This window comes from Neovison vison, chromosome 6 (genome assembly GCF_020171115.1).
Source record: "Neovison vison isolate M4711 chromosome 6, ASM_NN_V1, whole genome shotgun sequence".
Classification (NCBI taxonomy): domain Eukaryota; kingdom Metazoa; phylum Chordata; class Mammalia; order Carnivora; family Mustelidae; genus Neogale; species Neogale vison.
Window position 1 is genome coordinate 66231693 of NC_058096.1, and position 18016 is coordinate 66249708.

At 33.6% G+C, this 18016-nt stretch overlaps 1 protein-coding gene and 1 pseudogene across 2 annotated transcripts in view; one reads left to right on the forward strand and one right to left on the reverse strand.

Annotated features, from left to right (window-relative positions):
• GSK3B (glycogen synthase kinase 3 beta) overlaps window positions 1–18016 on the reverse strand; it is a 221283-nt gene that overhangs the window by 57079 nt on the left and 146188 nt on the right. For both annotated transcript variants that reach the window (XM_044251458.1, XM_044251459.1), the window contains exon 7: window positions 10728–10825. In XM_044251458.1, coding sequence (XP_044107393.1) covers window positions 10728–10825 — 98 coding nt within the window. The remainder of the gene's footprint in view (window positions 1–10727; window positions 10826–18016) is intronic.
• LOC122910904 lies at window positions 6958–7135 on the forward strand (annotated as a pseudogene).

An 18016-nucleotide genomic window follows, 5' to 3' on the forward strand; every position in this document is an offset into this window, starting at 1 on the left:
GTCATGATCCCAGGGTCCTGGGATCGAACCCCACTTCAGGCTCTCTGCTCAGCAGGGAGCCTGCCTCCCCCTCTCTCTCTGCCTGTCTCTCTGCCTACTTGTGATCTCTGTCTGTCAAATAAATAAATAAAATCTTAAAAAAAAAGAACTTAATTGAAAAGGGCAGCAAGTTATCATGTTATATGAATACGACTAAATGGTTTGGCTAATTTCAAGTTTTCAGCCTAGGGGGAATGAACTAGTGTAGGAGGGTCCATTTATGTGTCTATGCTCTTACACCATTCACCCTTACACCAACTATCACTTAACTTGATCTGTTCCCCTCTCTTTCTGAGAGCCAGGGAATAGATGTATAAATATGAGAAGTCTTCTGGAGTCCTTAGCAAAATTATGGTCAGAGTTCACTGCCTTCCTTAAAATATGGTAGAAACAAAGCTACCTTACCAAGAATTCCACAGATAGATGCCCACATTCTTTTTAAAAAATAACATCTTTATTGAGATATATTTCACATATTATGAAATTTATTCCTTTAAATTATACAACTTGGTGGTTGTTAGTATATTCCCAGAGGTGTACAACCATCAGTGTCATCTAATTTTATAACATGCTCATCACCGCAAAATGAAACACTATACCCAAGAACAATCACTTTCATTCCCATTCCTCCCAAGCTCCTGACAACTACTTACCTACTTTCTGTCTAACATATCTAAACAGATGTATTTATTCTGAACACTTCACATAAATGGAATCACACAACATGGGGCCTTTCATGCTTGACAGTTTATTCATTCATCAGATGGTGGACATTTGAAACGTTTCCGCTATTTGGCTATAAATGATGTTGCTTTGAACATCTGTGTAGAAGTTTTTGTGTGGACATGTGTTTTCAATTTTCTGAGGTACAGACCTATGAATGGAATTGCTGGGTCATATGGTAATTCTATGATTAATATTTTAAACATATTTATATAAACCGTTTTTGGTTTGCACCATTCTACAATCCCACCAGCAATGTGTGAGGGTTTTAATTTCCCCATACCCTCCCCAACACTAGTTATTGTTTGTCTTTTTATTCTAGCTATCCTAGTGAACGTGATGTATTTATTATGGTACTGAATTGCATTTCTCTAATGACTAAGAATGTTAAGCCTCTTTTCTTATGCTTCCTGGCCATTTGGATGTTTTAAAAGAAATGTTTATTCAGACCTTTGACTCATTTTTTATCAGACTGTCTTTATTGTTGAGTTCTAAGAGTTCTTAACATATTCTGAATGTAAGTACCTTATAATATATAGGATTTGTAAAAATTTTCTCCCATTCTGTAGGTTTTTATGTTTTTTTTAAAAGTTTTAAATATTGAAGTTCAATGAATGTATTTTTCTATTATTGTTTGTGTCATATCTAAGAAATCACTTTTTAACTGAAAGTCATAAAGATTTCCTTCCAAAAGTTTACAGTTGTGGCTCTTGCCTTTAGGTCTCTGATCCATTTTGAGTTAGTTTTTATAATACAGTATGAGGTAGAAGTCCGACATCACTCTTTTGCAGATGGATATTTAGTTCCAAACTCTAAAAAGACTGTTCTTTCCCCCACTGAATTGCCTTGGAACCCTTGTCATATGGCCTTAAATGTAAAGGTTTATTTCTGGACTCTCAATTCTAATTCATTGATCTATAGGGCTATGCTTGTGTCACTATGTCTTTTTTCTCTTTCTCTTTTTTTCGCATGACTGACAAAATTATAAGACATATAAAGTGTACATCCTGGTGATCTGATGTATAAATACATTGTGAAAGGATCTCTACCACCTTTTTAACACATACATCACCAGACATTTTTATCCTTTTTTTTTTTGAGAACATTTAAGTTCTACTCCCTTAGAAAATTTTGATTAAATAATGCAGTGTTATCAACTATAGTTGTCATGTTATACATCAGATCACTACAGCTTATTCACAGCTGAAAGTCTGTACCTTTTACCAACCTTTCCTCATTTCTCCCCACTCCCCAGCCCTTGGCAACCACTTTTCGACTCTCTTTTATGATTATGACTTTTTTCTTTCTTTCCTTTTCTTTTTTTGATTTCACATATAAGTGATCCCATGCAGTATTTATTTCTCTCTATCAGGCTTATCTCCATTAGGGTAATGCCTTTAAAGTCCAACCATGTTGTTGAAAATGGCAGGATTTCCTTCTTTCTTACAGCCAAATACTGTAAGAAGTGTATATGCACTTCTCTTGATTACCACAGTCACATAATAAGTTTCTAAAATTGGAATTACAATTACTTCAGTTTCATTACTCTTTTTAAAGACTGCTTTCACTCTCGTTATTTCTTGAATAAAATTTTATACTTGGAAACAAGTCCTCTCGTTCTCCCCAGAAAGGTAGCTATTGTTTTGATTCAGCAAACTCTTGAATGTAAGTAAAAGTCATTCTTGGCGAACACATATTCACAGGAGTCAAAAAAGACCTTTTTTCCTACGTGAATCTCAATCAAAGTAGTATGCTCACAAAGGAATAAAAAAAGGAAAAGGGTGGCAGTTGGTATGGTGGTGCGGGGGAGGGATCAGAATCTCTTTATAGTTAGGAAAAAACCCTACTTTGTTTTTCTAACTTTAAAAATATCACACCCCCTTTTGAGACATGTAAATATATTTTTTAAAGATTTTATTTACTGGGGCACCTGGGTGGCTCAGTGGGTTAAGCCTCTGCCTTCAGCTCAGGTCCTAATCCCAGGGTCCTGGGATAGAGCCTCATATTGGGCTCTCTGCTCAGCAGGGAGCCTGCTTCCTCCTCTCTCTCTCTCTCTCTGCCTGCCTCTCTGCCTACTTGTGATCTCTTATCTGTCATATAAATAAATAAAATCTTTTTTTAAGATTTATTTAATTAATTTATTATTTAAGATTTTATTTATTTATTTGAGAGAGAGAGTGAGCAAAAGAGAGCAAGCTGGAGAAGAGGCAGAGGGAGAGGGAAAAGGAGAGGGAGAAGCAGACTCCCTGCTGAGCAGGAAGCCCAATGTGAGACTTGATTCCAGGACCCTGGGATCATGACCTGAGCAGAGGGCAGACAATTAACCAACTGAGCACCTAGGTGCCCCCAAGACATGTAAATATTTTATTCACACATCACCCAACTCTTGCTTCCTTTGAGAATCACTAACACTATAGTGATTTTTTTCATGTTTTCTATCATGTGTATCAATAAAACAAAACATTTTGTTTTATAAATATGATACAGGATTCAGTATACTTTTATAAACTATAAATGATCCTAAGATTCCAGTGTTTCTTTATATTTTTTTCACTGCTCAACTGTTAAGAATCATTGCTCTCAACATTTCTAACCTTTTGCTAAAAAAAGGAAGCAGAGATTTCTCAACACTGGTCTTGAAATTAGAGTCTGGATTATGAATGCTGTTAACTTGACAGATTTCTGACTCTGACCCATTTCTCAACTGCCTCTTTACATACTTTATGCCAAAGAAAAAATAATATATTAAACTAGGGTCTTGAGAGTAAGCAAATACACAAAAGAATCAACTTTTTGCACAACTGTGCAAAAGAATGTGTAATTGCTAAGTAAAGGGTACATATATTCCAATATGAGTAATCCTATGAAAGGTTTTGACATGGATCCTAAAATATGACTATCAGTAAATTACTTTTGAGATGACAATGTCATGAAACTTCATTTGTGTGTAAAATTTCTTTAGATAAAACATATATTGGCAACTTATTAAATTATCTCACACTTGTTATTTGGGGAAAGTAAAGATTTCAAATGGATGTCATTCTCAAGTCAAAAAATGAACTGGGTCACATTGCCAGAAAACCACTTTCCACACCTACAGTATACAGAGATTTAACCAAGTATGAGTAAGTTATTGTAGAACCAGTAAAATTTCACAGTAGTAAGTTAAAACTGAAATTTCTTTTGGTCTATGGAAAAGACTAAATTTAATGTAACAATGAAGATGAGCAATTACATTAAAATAATTAATGACTCCTTTACTTACTTGCTTTAAAAAATGATGAAGTAATATTCACTATACTGTTACCAAAAAGTATAACCATAGTACCTTGTACTAGTATAGAGATATTTAACCTAAGTTCCTGGATAAGCTTCAGAAAGCCCAAGAATCACCTGAAACTATATAAAATTCTGGTATGTATACATTTTTCTGGAAGAGAGTCCATTGCTATAAACAGATTTTCAAAGTGGTTCAGGATCCAAAAATTATCAAAAATTGCTGTTCCAGTCAGTAATAAACATAGAAAAATTTAAATAAGAGAATGAATTAAGCAATCAAATATTTTATTTATAATTACAAACAATATATGTATTATAAGTAAAAGTGTATACCATAATGTATAATGAGGTATACTTACATGTTCTGGAAAGTGGAAAAAAGAGACAGAATTAAGTTTAATATATAGTTCCTATGGTCTCTTACCAACACAAGAGCTCCAGAATATAAGAAATGTCCCCAGGTAATATATGATTAAACTCCATAAGCATGTTAGCAAAGATACATCATGGGTCCATCAAAAATCTTGGGAAAATAAATATTTTTTATACTTATTAAAGTCTGGCTTAATTAATATCTTTTTTTTTTTTTTGGCTTAATTAATATCTTAAAGCTCTGTCTGAGAGACTATTTGATAGTGAAAAATGTTAAGCCAGGAAAGGAGAATGATGCATACAGGTGCTGAACAAGCCATAACAGGGGGATAGGATAAATGAAAATCTAAAACAATTGCTAAACAAATATAATGAAAGTTAAGGTTGAGCTGTACTTGAAAGCAAAGAAATCCACCATTATAACTTTGATTACTTTAGATGAAGCACAATTAGACCTAATCCAAAGACATCTTGAACTGATCTGGTATATTCATTATAATAAGATTTAGGGCCTTTTTTCATTTAGTTTGTGATAACATTTATATATGATACATATAATATATAATATTAATCATTATATATAATAAAAGTTTATAGATAATATATAATAAACATGGTTCAATCAGTTCTAGATATCAAGTTGACATAAGGACCATATTTTTCTCCCAGAGCTATAAAATTTAGTAAATTGGTAAATTGGGTGAATCACCCAATCTCTCCCGGATATCGTGGTGGTGGTAATCACCATCATTTTCCTAGGATTAATTTAAGGGCTAAATGTAGTACTGTATGTCTAGTGCTTAGCTCAATGCCTGATGCAAAGTAAAGTCTCAATGAGTGGCAGCTTTTGTGATTAGCAGTAGTTTCCCAATACCTGAAAATGTAGACTTTTGAGAAGCAAAGTAATCACTGATCTCTTTATCTAAATTATACTACAAACAGTGATCAAACTGGAAGACTAGGAAAACAATTATTTAGGCAAACATTTATAATAAAATGTGGCTCTTAATATGTTTTTATTTGTTTGCTAATAAAAGATTCCAGCACAGAACAATTGAAAACATTTTTGTTTTCATAGTTTCTGTGACCACTAAAAGATAAGACTGTTTGAAAAAAATCAACATCACAGAACAATAAAAACTGAAAATCCTCTCTTTTGCCTCTCCCCTTAATTCTACTCTCCACTGCTAAATCTTTTTTCTTCTAAATCTTTCTCTGCTGATAGGCATCATAATCCCACCTACTTAGCTGTAGTAACAAAATCAAAAGATTATTTGGATTCTTACTGTTTCCTACTTTCAAATTCTTAAATAAAGCTTCTACTAAGATAAGATATTATTAGCTCTTACCTATGTAAAAGCTACCTAGGCAGATATCTAAATTGAGTAATTATTGCTAAAAGAAATTAAACAACAATTTAGTAAAAGTTGTTTTTTAAGATAAACTAACTTTAATTGCCTTACTACAAATAATTTATGTAAGAGATATATCCAAATCTAAAACTTATGGAAGCTACTGAAATTCTATCATGAAGAGATGGGTCTCTAATTCTGCCCTAAAACCCTTCCATTAGAAAGCAATGGTCAAATTATTACTAAGCCTAAGTAGATATTTATAGTAAATAAAGGCATATCTCTACAAACACTAATTAAGTTAAAATTTGAAATTCTACAAAAAAAATTGGTTTCTTTCAAACTTTTGGTTTTGTGATACTTTAATCCAGAAATTAAACTTTGCACTGAGTTTCCATTCACTTACTTGAAATTTATATTTTAGAATTTGGAGACGGAAAATAAACTGTTAGTAAAATTTATAGCATTCCCAGGTCCAGAGCTTCATAGAGTGCTTCAACTTCAATTCATTTGGGGAATACGGGGTACATGTCATTTATATAAGTTAATGATCAAATCTTTGAGAAGTCAAATATATCGTGTAATTTCTTTCCAAGGCAATAATATATCACTTTACCTTCATAATGCTATTCTTCTCAATATCAATTATGTACTTCAGAATATAATCATACACCAGAATCTAGTCATTTTCAAAGATCACTTAGTCAAAATATGCTTCTTGTGAGAAATGGATTATTCATGTCATTTTTGTTTAAACATATATATGCACAGAAGAGGATATAAAAATATTTATAGAAGTTATTTTTCATGATGTTCCAGAATAGTGACTGTTTTTGTTCTATTCTTTGTATTTGCATGCCTGTGTTCTCTCAGTCTTCTGAACTGAGCATAGAAAATACAGCATAATTATATTTTTTTAAAAATGTTATTGTCATTAAAAAGGTACCTTCTCCAAGTTTTCCAGAGACTCTTTTCTAAATAACTGTATTGCTATGACTGATAACAGAGATGCCGTGGGACAATCCTATGTCACTGAACCAATGTTTGTGAAACTCCTGGTACAGGGTCTCCCCAAATACTGTATTTTTCATCAGATATCTGAAACCACGTCAGATATTTCTTGAGGTTATTTTAACTAGTATTTTAAGGCAGAATTTAAGAAAAATAAATCTTATTTAAGAAGTCCCTGGCAAGCTTTGCGCAGTGGTAGTATTGTAGCCAATGAGGTTTATCCGAGGCACGATTATTGCTATTTGAAAGAAGTCCCTGGCATAATGAAATCCTGATCTAACAATCCTACGTATGAAATCAACCTCAGAAAATTAAGTGTACTTCATGCTTAGAAAGGATTTTTTTCAAGACTTTCAATTACATTCTGCTTTATACTTTTAACTTATTTGACCATAACATAATTGGATTTGTCCTAAATATTTTGCAGAAGTCTTCTTATTAGAGGGTAGGGAGAGAGGAGATTAAAAAGGTTGGTTAGAATGAGACAAAGTTAAGCTCAGTTTATAAAACTGTATTACTCATGCTACAAATTATTGGCATGGAGATTTGAGCCAATAAAATTTAATGAACAACATATACAACAATCAAAACTTTACTTATTAATTCCTAAGTAATCCAAATTCATGAATGAACAATGACTGTCTTGCAGCTTAATTCAATTTAAATCTTTATTGGAAACTATTCTGGTGCCTTTGGATAATGACACACAATTTAAAGAAAGTCCCTGCTCAGAAAGTTTATATTTTATTTTTATTTTTTTTTAATTTATTTATTTGTCATAGAGAGAGAAGCGAGAGCAAGCACAGGCAGACAGAGTGGCAGGCAGAGGCAGAGGGAGAAGCAGGCTCCCCGCCAAGCAAGGAGCCGGATGTGGGACTCGATCCCAGGACGCTGGGATCATGACCTGAGCCGAAAGTTTATAAAGTAATGAGGCAAGTCTACCACATACAAAACACTTGAAATCTGCTGAATGACTATTCATTTTTTTTGCATAAACTCAGATTCAGAAAGAAGAGTATTTTACAGGGGGGTTCAGCTACCTCCAGATACTCCAAAGGAATCCCCATGAAATTTTAAAGGGAAAGTAGCAGAAAAGAGGAGGTTTTTATGGATTCCCTAATTACTATTACCTCAAAAAAACTGAGAACTGATTTGGGCACTTACAAGACCACATTTCATGTAAAATTCAAATCTACTCTTGAACTCCTGATTAGCAATAATGACCTTATCTGTTTAAAATGTAAAATGTGTTTTGTAACACTGAACTTTGAAAGCTAACCTATACAACTTCTTTTCTAATTTACGATTTAGATCAGGAAAACTAGAAGAGTTACTACCTTAGAATTAGTTATGTATTTTTATTTCAGTGAAACATCAGAGATATTAAATATTTAGGGAACAGAAATACAGGATCAACAAGATTTTAAAGCTATATTAAACACATACACAAAACCTGTACAATGTTTATTTAACCTCCGTGCAATAGGATTTAGAGTCACGCTATTCACACACACAACAGAATGTCTATTAATCTCAATGTAATGTATAAACTTCAGGTCACCAAATGGGTGGTAAACTAATACTGGGATTTCATTTATTCTGGGGAGTTATGCTTAAAACTCTAAAACAGATCAAGAAGCTGGATATTCCAAAGTGCTCTGGGATCCTAACTCCCTTATTTATATTACCTTCAAAACATGTATAGACAGTCATCTTAGAACTACAGCAGGGTTGTGACTATGTTCTTCACATATAAATGCAAGAGGACAAGATAACACATTAATGAAAAGAGTATTTCGTTTTAGAGTTGGCCTACTACTACAAATTCATCATGGACAACTTAAAACAAATAAGCCCTAAATAAAAATGAATTAAATCATTAATAACATTAATAATAAATCATTAATAACAAACCGATAGTTTCTACTATTAAAAAAATACAAACCAAGAAGAAAACTGAATTGAAAGGACTATAATAGTGGTGGTGCAAAAATCTCTAGATATAAAGGTTTATAAGATATGATGGCAAGCATAAGATAGAAAGTAATTTCATTTGTATCAAGTATGAACTGAAATTAATGACAATAAATCATCACAAAGTTCTAAACTATAATCCATAGAAAAGCAACATAATTCTAATAAGCTGAACATAAATGACAAATAGAATAGCAATATGCCCACAGAATTATAGTATGGTGAGCTCGAGTACATCAAGTAAAAGCCTGGGGTAAAAGAAATGCTGAATGGTTGCACCATAGTATGGGTTAAACTACAGCCCAATATCATGTTGTTTTGGGGCCTATGAACTAAGGACTGATTTTACAGATAATAATTTGCAATCAATTTGATGATAGAGAATACTAACTTTGAATCTCAAGTAAAAGAAATGTTACAGCCCCGCTCCAAGGAACTCCAATCTTCTCATTAGTAGATGTGTATTATAAAAAATTTGTACTCAATTATTATAAATTTCCACAATGAAATTTGTTTTCTCTTGTATATCTCTAGGACATCCTTCCTTGGTTTGTGCTTTAGCTCCTAAACCCTAAAATATTTTATCTAGCTCTCTAAAGAAAAAGTCTGCCAACCTCTGTATTAGAGTATTAATTTGAATAATGTGGAATGGGCTTTTAGGAAATCAAATGACCAAACTATCTGAACTTATTAGATCTAAGTGTGGTGTGGGAATCAGAAAGTAAATCTGATGAACAAAGGTTAAAGTTTAATTTGAAACTAAAATATGGTTACCCCCAAAAGACTACAAATACCACAGAGGTCTCAGGTCCAAATCATAAGAAAGTCATATAGATAGTAAGGAAGATTTCTGATCACTTGCTGATCTTTTTAACCATACTTGCGCACATTAATATTTAGCAAAATCACCTTACCAAAGTGACATATTTTTATAGAAGAAGTACAAGGAATTTTAAGTAATGGAATCATAGTCCTGTGTACAACTGATAAAAGCTACTGAGAAGTTATGGTTCAGCAAAGAAAAACTAAATTCAAGGTGTTTAGACACAGAGCAGACTGAATCCCAAAGCAGTATTTTGATGTTGGAAGTATTCAAGGAAACACTGGAAATCCATCTGTCAGGAATATAACTAAGACGGTTCTTTCACTGATTGGAGAATTGGACTACATGACTTCTAAGGAGATTTTGAATTTTACATTTCTAAGAAATATTCAGCAAATCAAGACTAAAACCCCAAAGAAAGCAGGTGTTTTTGCTTTGGACAAACTGTAACCTTAGAATGAAGCAATCTAGTGGTCTAAATATACAGACACTAGATTTTTTTTTTTTTTTTAAGAGGGTGGAACTTTAAGGTCTCAAATATTAAGAACTTTTAAAAATTACATTTAAAAAATCAATTAAAACCTCAGCCTTACTGTTAAGAGACAATATTAATTCCAAGGTAATAATATCTTAAGTCTGGTGTTGTTAATAAAAGTGCTTGTAATATCTAATAAATTAACTTGTGTTAAATTCCTAAGTCAAAATTCTGCTTCTATCAGTGGTCTGCTTATACAAGTAAACATTCTTTCATTTTACAAATACTTATATATTGAAAAATATAAGCACCATGTGCTCAGCAGAATATTAGGAGCAGAGAGGACAGAGTGAGTAAAAATAGACAAAGCTTGTGCTTTTATTTGGTTTTTATATATTTTAGTGATCTTATGGCTTTTAAGTAATTTAAATAACAGATATATCCAATTGTTTTTTGCATCAGATATCTAAGATACCTTTTATATGATCATATAACAGAAGAGTAACTCAATTAGAAACCAAGAGGCTGTGTTCTTGTAATTCCTCTGTAGCTGACCTTTTTATGGGATATTGGATCACTTTCTCCATTCTTTAAGTTTTTCGTTGGTGTGGGTGATATGGATTCTCAGAATAACAACAAAACTCCCTGCAATTCAAAAATTCTGATTCAAACTTCTCACCTTGATTATTTCCACCAATTGATCCACACCACTGTCCCCTGGAAATATTGGTTGTCCTAATAACAGCTCAGCCAACACACAGCCTGCAGACCATACGTCTGTAAAGAAAAGAAAACAAGAGTTACCATTACTAAGAGTTACTAATGCTTGTAGCTTAAGTTGCATTGAAAACTATTTGTATACATTTCCTAATTTTACTTTGATCACAGAGTAAATGTCACAAGCAAAAAACTGTACAATCCAAAACCGAGGGAGAAAGTCATCAAATTATCCCTGTAGTATAAACTTACCAGAGGAAAAAGGCCAATAAGCAAATTCCAACAAAGGGTCAAGTCCATTTAATTATCAAATATCAGCTGTTCAAACCTTCAACAACCAAGAAGGGATTACAGCACCAAGACATGGAGTATGATTATCTACTTAATCATACTTTAAAAAACAAGTCAAAGTGATACAACCTCTGTACATTGGCAGTGCTTACAAAACAGCAACAAACAAGTCTTCAATCTCTATACACAGAGTTTTAAACCAATGCAAATTCTGATAAAAAAATTTAAGCTTTAAATGATTGACTTTTGTGTTGTAATATCACTGATGAAAGAATGCATTTAAATATATTTCCATTTTTAAATGCAAAGACAAAGGAATAAATTTTATTTCACAAATCCTAAAGAACAGAAAAAGGAAAACTTCCAAACTCATTCTATTTATTCTGATACCAAAATCACCTAAAGACTCCAATAAAAAAAAGAACTACAGGACAATATCCTTGATGAACATAAAAATTCTCAATAAAATACTAGCAAACTGAATCCAACAATACATTAAAAAAAATACATTAAAAAAAATTCGCCACGATCAGGTGGGATTTATTCCTGTGTTACAAGTATGGTTCAATATTCACAAATCAATCAATTTGATACACTACATTAATAAAAGAACAAAAACCATATGATCATTTCAGTAGATGCAACAAAAGCATGTGACAATGTATAATATCCATTCATGATAAAAAAAAAAACTCTCAATAAAGTAGGTTTAGAGGGATCATACCTCAACACAATAAAGGCCATATATGAAAAACTTACAGCTAATATCATCCTCAATGGGGAAAAACTGAGAGCTTTTCCCCTATGGTGAAGAACAAGACAGGGATATCCACTCTCACCACTGGTATTTAACATAGCACTAGAAGTCCTAGTCACAGCAATGAGACCACAAAAAGAAATAAAAGGCATCCATATTGGCAAGTAAGAATAAACTTTCTTGATTTGCACATATAGAAAACCCAAAAGATTCCACTAGAAAGTGCTAGAACCAATGAAGGAATTCAGTAAACTCACAGGATAAAAAAAATCAAGGTACCACAATCTGTAGCATTTTTATGCACCAATAATGAAGCAGCAGAAAGAGAAATTAAGGAAACAGTCCCATTTACAATTGCTCCAAAAAACCAAAAGAATAAACTTAACTAAAGATGTAAAAGATCTGTACTCTGAAAACTATAAAACACTGAGGAAAGAAACTGAAGATGACACAAAGAAAACGAAAGATATCCCATGCTCATGGATCAGAAGAACAAATATTGTTGAAATGTCTATACGACCCAAATCAACATTTAATGCAATCTCTGTCAAAATAGAACCAGCAATTTTCACAGACTTAGAACAAACAATCCTAAAACTTGTAGGGATCACAAAGACCCCAAATAGCCAAAGCAAACTTGAAAAAGAAAAGAGAAGCTGGAGGCATCACAATTCTGGACTTCATGTTATATCACACAAAGCTATAGTGTTCAAAACAACATGGTACTGCTACAAAAATAGGCACATAGATCAACAGAACAGAAAACCCAGAAATGAACCCACAACAATTAATCCTCGACAAAGCAGGAAAGAATATCCAATGGGAAAGACAATCTCTTCAACAAACGGTGTTGGGAAAACTGGAGCGCAACATGCAGAAGAATGAAACTGCTTTCTTACATCAAACACATGCTTTCTTACATCAAACACAAAAATAAATTCAAAATGGATTAAAAACTTAAATGTGAGACCTGAAACTATAAACATCCTAGAAAGAAAAACAGGCAATAACTTGACATCGGTCATAGCAACTTCTTTCTAGATATGTCTCCTGAGGCAAGGAAAACAAAAGCAAAAATAAACAACTGGGATTGATCAAAATAAAAAGCTTCTGTATACAGAAGGAAACAATCAGTTAAATTAAAAGAAAGCCTACAGATTGGGAGCAGATATTTGCAAATGGCAAATCTGTTAAAAGGTCAGTATCTAAAATATATAAAGAACTTTTAAAATTCAACACACATGCAAAAATAAATATTCCAATTAAAAAATGGGCAGAAGACATGAATAGACTTTTTCCCAAAATGTGGGAAAATGGCCAAAAGACACATGAAAAGATGCTCAACATCACTGTTCACTGGGGAAATACAAATCAAAACTACAATGAGCTATTACCTCACATCTGTCAAATAAAAAAATAAAATCTTTAAAAATGACTAAAATCAGTAACACAAGAAACAACAGGTGAAGGTGAGGATGTGGAGAAAGGGAACCCTCTTTCACTGCTGGTAGCAATGCAAACTGGTACAGCCACTCTGGAAAACAGTATGGAATTTCCTCAAAAAGTTAAAAATAGAATGAACTACCCCAAGATCCAGCAACTGCACTCAAGGTATTTACCTAAAGAATACAAAAATACTAATCCAAAGGGATACACACACCCCAATGTTTACAGCAACATTATCTACAATAGCCAAATTATGGAACCATTAATGGATGAATGGATACACACACACACACACACACACACACACACACGTATGAAGGAATATTACTTAGCCATAAAAAAGAATGAAAATCTTGCCACTTGCAAAGACAGACAAGGATGGAGCAAGAGAGTATTATGCTAAGCAAAGTAAGTCAAAGAAAAAAATACCATATGATTTCACTCATATGTGGAAATCAAGAAACAAAACAAATGAGCAAAGGGGAAAAAAGAGAGAGAGGCAAACAAAGAAGCAGACTCTCAACTATAAGGAACAAACTGATGGTTATCAGAGGTGAGGTGGGTGGAGGATGGGTCAAATAGGTGATGGGGTTTAAGGAGTGTACTTGTGATGAGCACTGGGTTTTATATGCAAGTGTTAAATCACTGTATAGTATACTTGAAACTAGTATTACACTGCATGTTAAATAACTGGAATTTAAATAAAAACTTAAAAAAAAGACAAAGGGAAAATACTTGAAGAGGTCAAGGTTAAGATTAGAGAGATAATCATTAATTTTTAATATGTAAATTGTCATGCTATTATGCCCTATCAGGTGGTAAGGTGGATAAGAAGTTGACTATATATAGCATCTACAAAAAATAAAATTATTTAAGAGTGAATTGCTTATTTTAGCCAACTATAAGGTTTTTGTGCTTAGTTTTTCAATACATGAATTTTTCATGTTAAAAAAAAAGTATAAGGTGACAGGAGGTTAGGGAAAAGAAGAAGAGCTGCATCATAGCAAAAGAAAAGCACAAACGGAAATAAGAGATGTGAGAATGAGTATCAAGGTACATGAACACAAGCGGAGTCAGAAACGAAGCAGAAAGAGTAAGGAGAGGGGGAACAAAAGTGGAAATATGAATGAGAAAAGAAAAAAAATAATGTTAAGGAAGGACAGTAAGTCCAAAATGGGATGGGTATGTGAGATATGAGCCTGCCAGTGTATTATTTTGTTGTAAAATTAAAACATTTTAAGGGAAAAAAAAACACAATAATTTACTTTTAAGTAAAAATGGAAACCTCAATCCTGAGAGTAAACTTTTAAAAAATAATTTAAATAAGTTTTAAAGATTTGTAAAAAATTTTAATTAATTAAAAAATAATTTAAAGGATACAATCCTTCAACATAGTACTAGAAGTCCTAGCCTCAGCAATCAGACAACAAAAGGAAATTAAAGGCATCCAAATCGGCAAAGAAGAAGTCAAATTATCACTCTTCGCAGATGATATGATACTATATGTGGAAAACCCAAAAAAGACTCCACACCAAAACTGCTAGAACTTGTACAGGAATTCAGTAAAGTGTCAGGATATAAAATCAATGCACAGAAATCAGGTACATTTCTCTACACCAACAACAAGACAGAAGAAAGAGAAATAAAGGAGTCAATCCCATTTACAATTGCACCCCAAACCATAAGATACCTAGGAATAAACCTAACCAAAGAGGCTAAGAATCTATACTCAGAAAACTATAAAGTACTCATGAAAGAAATTGAGGAAGACACAAAGAAATGGAAAAATGTTCCATGCTCCTGGATTGGAAGAATAAATATTGTGAAAATGTCTATGCTACCTAAAGCAATCTACATATTTAATGCAATTCCTATCAAAGTACCATCCATCTTTTTCAAAGAAATGGAACAAATAATACTACAATTTGTATGGAACCAGAAAAGACTTCGAATAGCCAAAGGGATATTGAAAAAGAAAGCCAAAGTTGGTGGCATCACAATTCCAGACTTCAAGCTCTATTACAAAACTGTCATCATCAAGACAGGATGGTACTGGCACAAAAACAGACACATAGATCAATGGAACAGAATAGAGAGCCCAGAAATAAACCCTCAACTCTATGGTCAACTTATCTTCGACAAAGCAGGAAAGAATGTCCAATGGAAAAAAGACAGCCTCTTCAACAAATGGTGTTGGGAAAATTGGACAGCCACGTGCAGAAAAATGAAATTGGACCATTTCCTTACACCACACACAAAAATAGACTCAAAATGGATGAAGGACCTCAGTGTGAGAAAGGAATCCATCAAAATCCTTGAGGAGAACACAGGCAGCAACCTCTTCGACCTCAGCCGCAGCAACATCTTCCTAGGAACATCACCAAAGGCAAGGGAAGCAAGGGCAAAAATGAACTATTGGGATTTCATCAAGATCAAAAGCTTTTGCACAGCAAAGGAAACAGTTAGCAAAATCAAAAGACAACTGACAGAATGGGAGAAGATATTTGCAAACGACATATCAGATAAAGGACTAGTGTCCAAAATCTATAAAGAACTTATCAAACTCAACACCCAAAGAACAAATAATCCAATCAAGAAATGGGCAGAGGACATGAACAGACATTTCTGCAAAGAAGACATCCAGATGGCCAACAGACACATGAAAAAGTGCTCCATATCACTCAACATCAGGGAAATACAAATCAAAACCACAATGAGATATCACCTCACACCAGTCAGAATGGCTAAAATCAACAAGTCAGGAAATGACAGATGCTGGCAAGGATGCAGAGAAAGGGGAACCCTCCTACACTGTTGGTGGGAATGCAAGCTCGTGCAACCACTCTGGAAAAAGCATGGAGGTTCCTCAAAATGTTGAAAATAGAACTGCCCTATGACCCAGCAAATGCACTACTGGGTATTTACCCTAAAGATACAAACGTAGTGATCCGAAGGGGCACGTGCACCCAAATGTTTATAGCAGCAATGTCCACAATAGCCAAACTATGGAAAGAACCTAGATGAATGGATCAAGAAGATGTGGTATATATACAATGGAATACTATGCAGCCATCAAAAAGAAATGAAATCTTGCCATTTGCAACAACATGGATGGAACTAGAGCGTATCATGCTTAGCGAAATAAGTAAGCGGAGAAAGACAACTATCATATGATCTCCCTGATATGAGGAAGTGGTGATGCAACATGGGGGCTTAAGTGGGTAGGAGAAGAATAAATGAAACAAGATGGGATTGGGAGGGAGACAACCCATAAGTGACTCTTAATCTCACAAAGCAAACTGAGGGTTGCTGGGGGGAGGGGGGTTCGGAGAAGGGGGGTGGGGTTATGGACATTGGGGAGGGTATGTGCTTTGGTGAGTGCTGTGAAGTGTGTAAACCTGGCGATTCACAGACCTGTACCCCTGGGGATAAAAATACATGTTTATAAAAAATAAAAAATTAAAAAAAAAAAAAACGATACAATCCTGGCTTACCCAAGATAGTCCTGGTTTAGATTTATTGTCCTTGGATAATCACTAATAGCATCCTCTTTCTCTTTTAAAAGTATTACCAAATAAGTTAAATTATATGGTCAATCTATTTATAGCCCACCATTAAGACCTTCTACAAGGAAAAGCTAGTTTTCAGTTTCTGGATGCTTGAGATTCCTGGGTTTTGTATGAACCAACAATCAAGTGCTTTAGAGGATGAACATAAATTTCTGGTGGGCCTTCTCATCTACCAGTAAGAAAGGAGAAGAACAGTGAATGGCATGGGGTCAACAAATAATTTAAGAGGTCTGATACGGTGAGATGCATTACCAAGAAGGTTAAGAAATCCCTGCCAGTGACTAACTTTTTACTGACATAAGAAAACAATGACAAAAAATTTATATAAGAAATTCAAGTTGATCTTGTCCAGTTCTAAGCAATGATAACCAAGACACCTATTTTGCAAGCACTGACCAAAAAGAGCCTTCCTTGATATACTAGGTAATTGCTAAATTAGGCAAATATTAAAACCTGCTAAGAACACTTTACTTCATTCAAAGCCAAATAATACTAACTCTAAAGATGGAAGGAGAAAAAATATATATCTTCATTAATGCAAAGGCTTTATTTTGATCTAAGTTTAAAAATATGCCTTTACCTAGCCAATTAGATGGAAGGTAATACGCACTCATTTCTTTACAACAGAAAATAATTCATCTCAGAAGACAAGGCTGGAAAAAGTACAGGGAAATAATTAAATATTTATTAAAAAACCATGGGAAATACTTTCTTACACTGGATTTAGGTACAAATATGGGAGACAAGGAATAAACCATTAAAGAACACTATTGCTTAGTGGTTGCCACAGACTAATAATCCTAAAATTCAGGTGGCAACTATACCAATGGTCCTCAATGTTAACTCATGCAAACTACCAAAACCAAGGTATTTACCATTCACTTTCTGGGAGAAACCAAAATCTCTTCTGTTCATACTAAATGGGACAAATGAGTAATATTCTCCAAACAGAATAAAACAGGAGGTATAATAAAATAAGCACTCTGGCCCACTGACTTATCTGGTTATTTGGGGATTTCAACCAAAATAGTGTTCTGCTTCATATTTAACGCTCATTCCTGGTAAAAGTAATCTTTCAAGATCATTTAGTTTAACATAGTTAATTCACAGATAAGAAAACTGAGGCACAATAAAGATCAGGGACTTGTCCAAGGTAAAGCTACTGAATAGCAGAGCTACCCCTGGAAC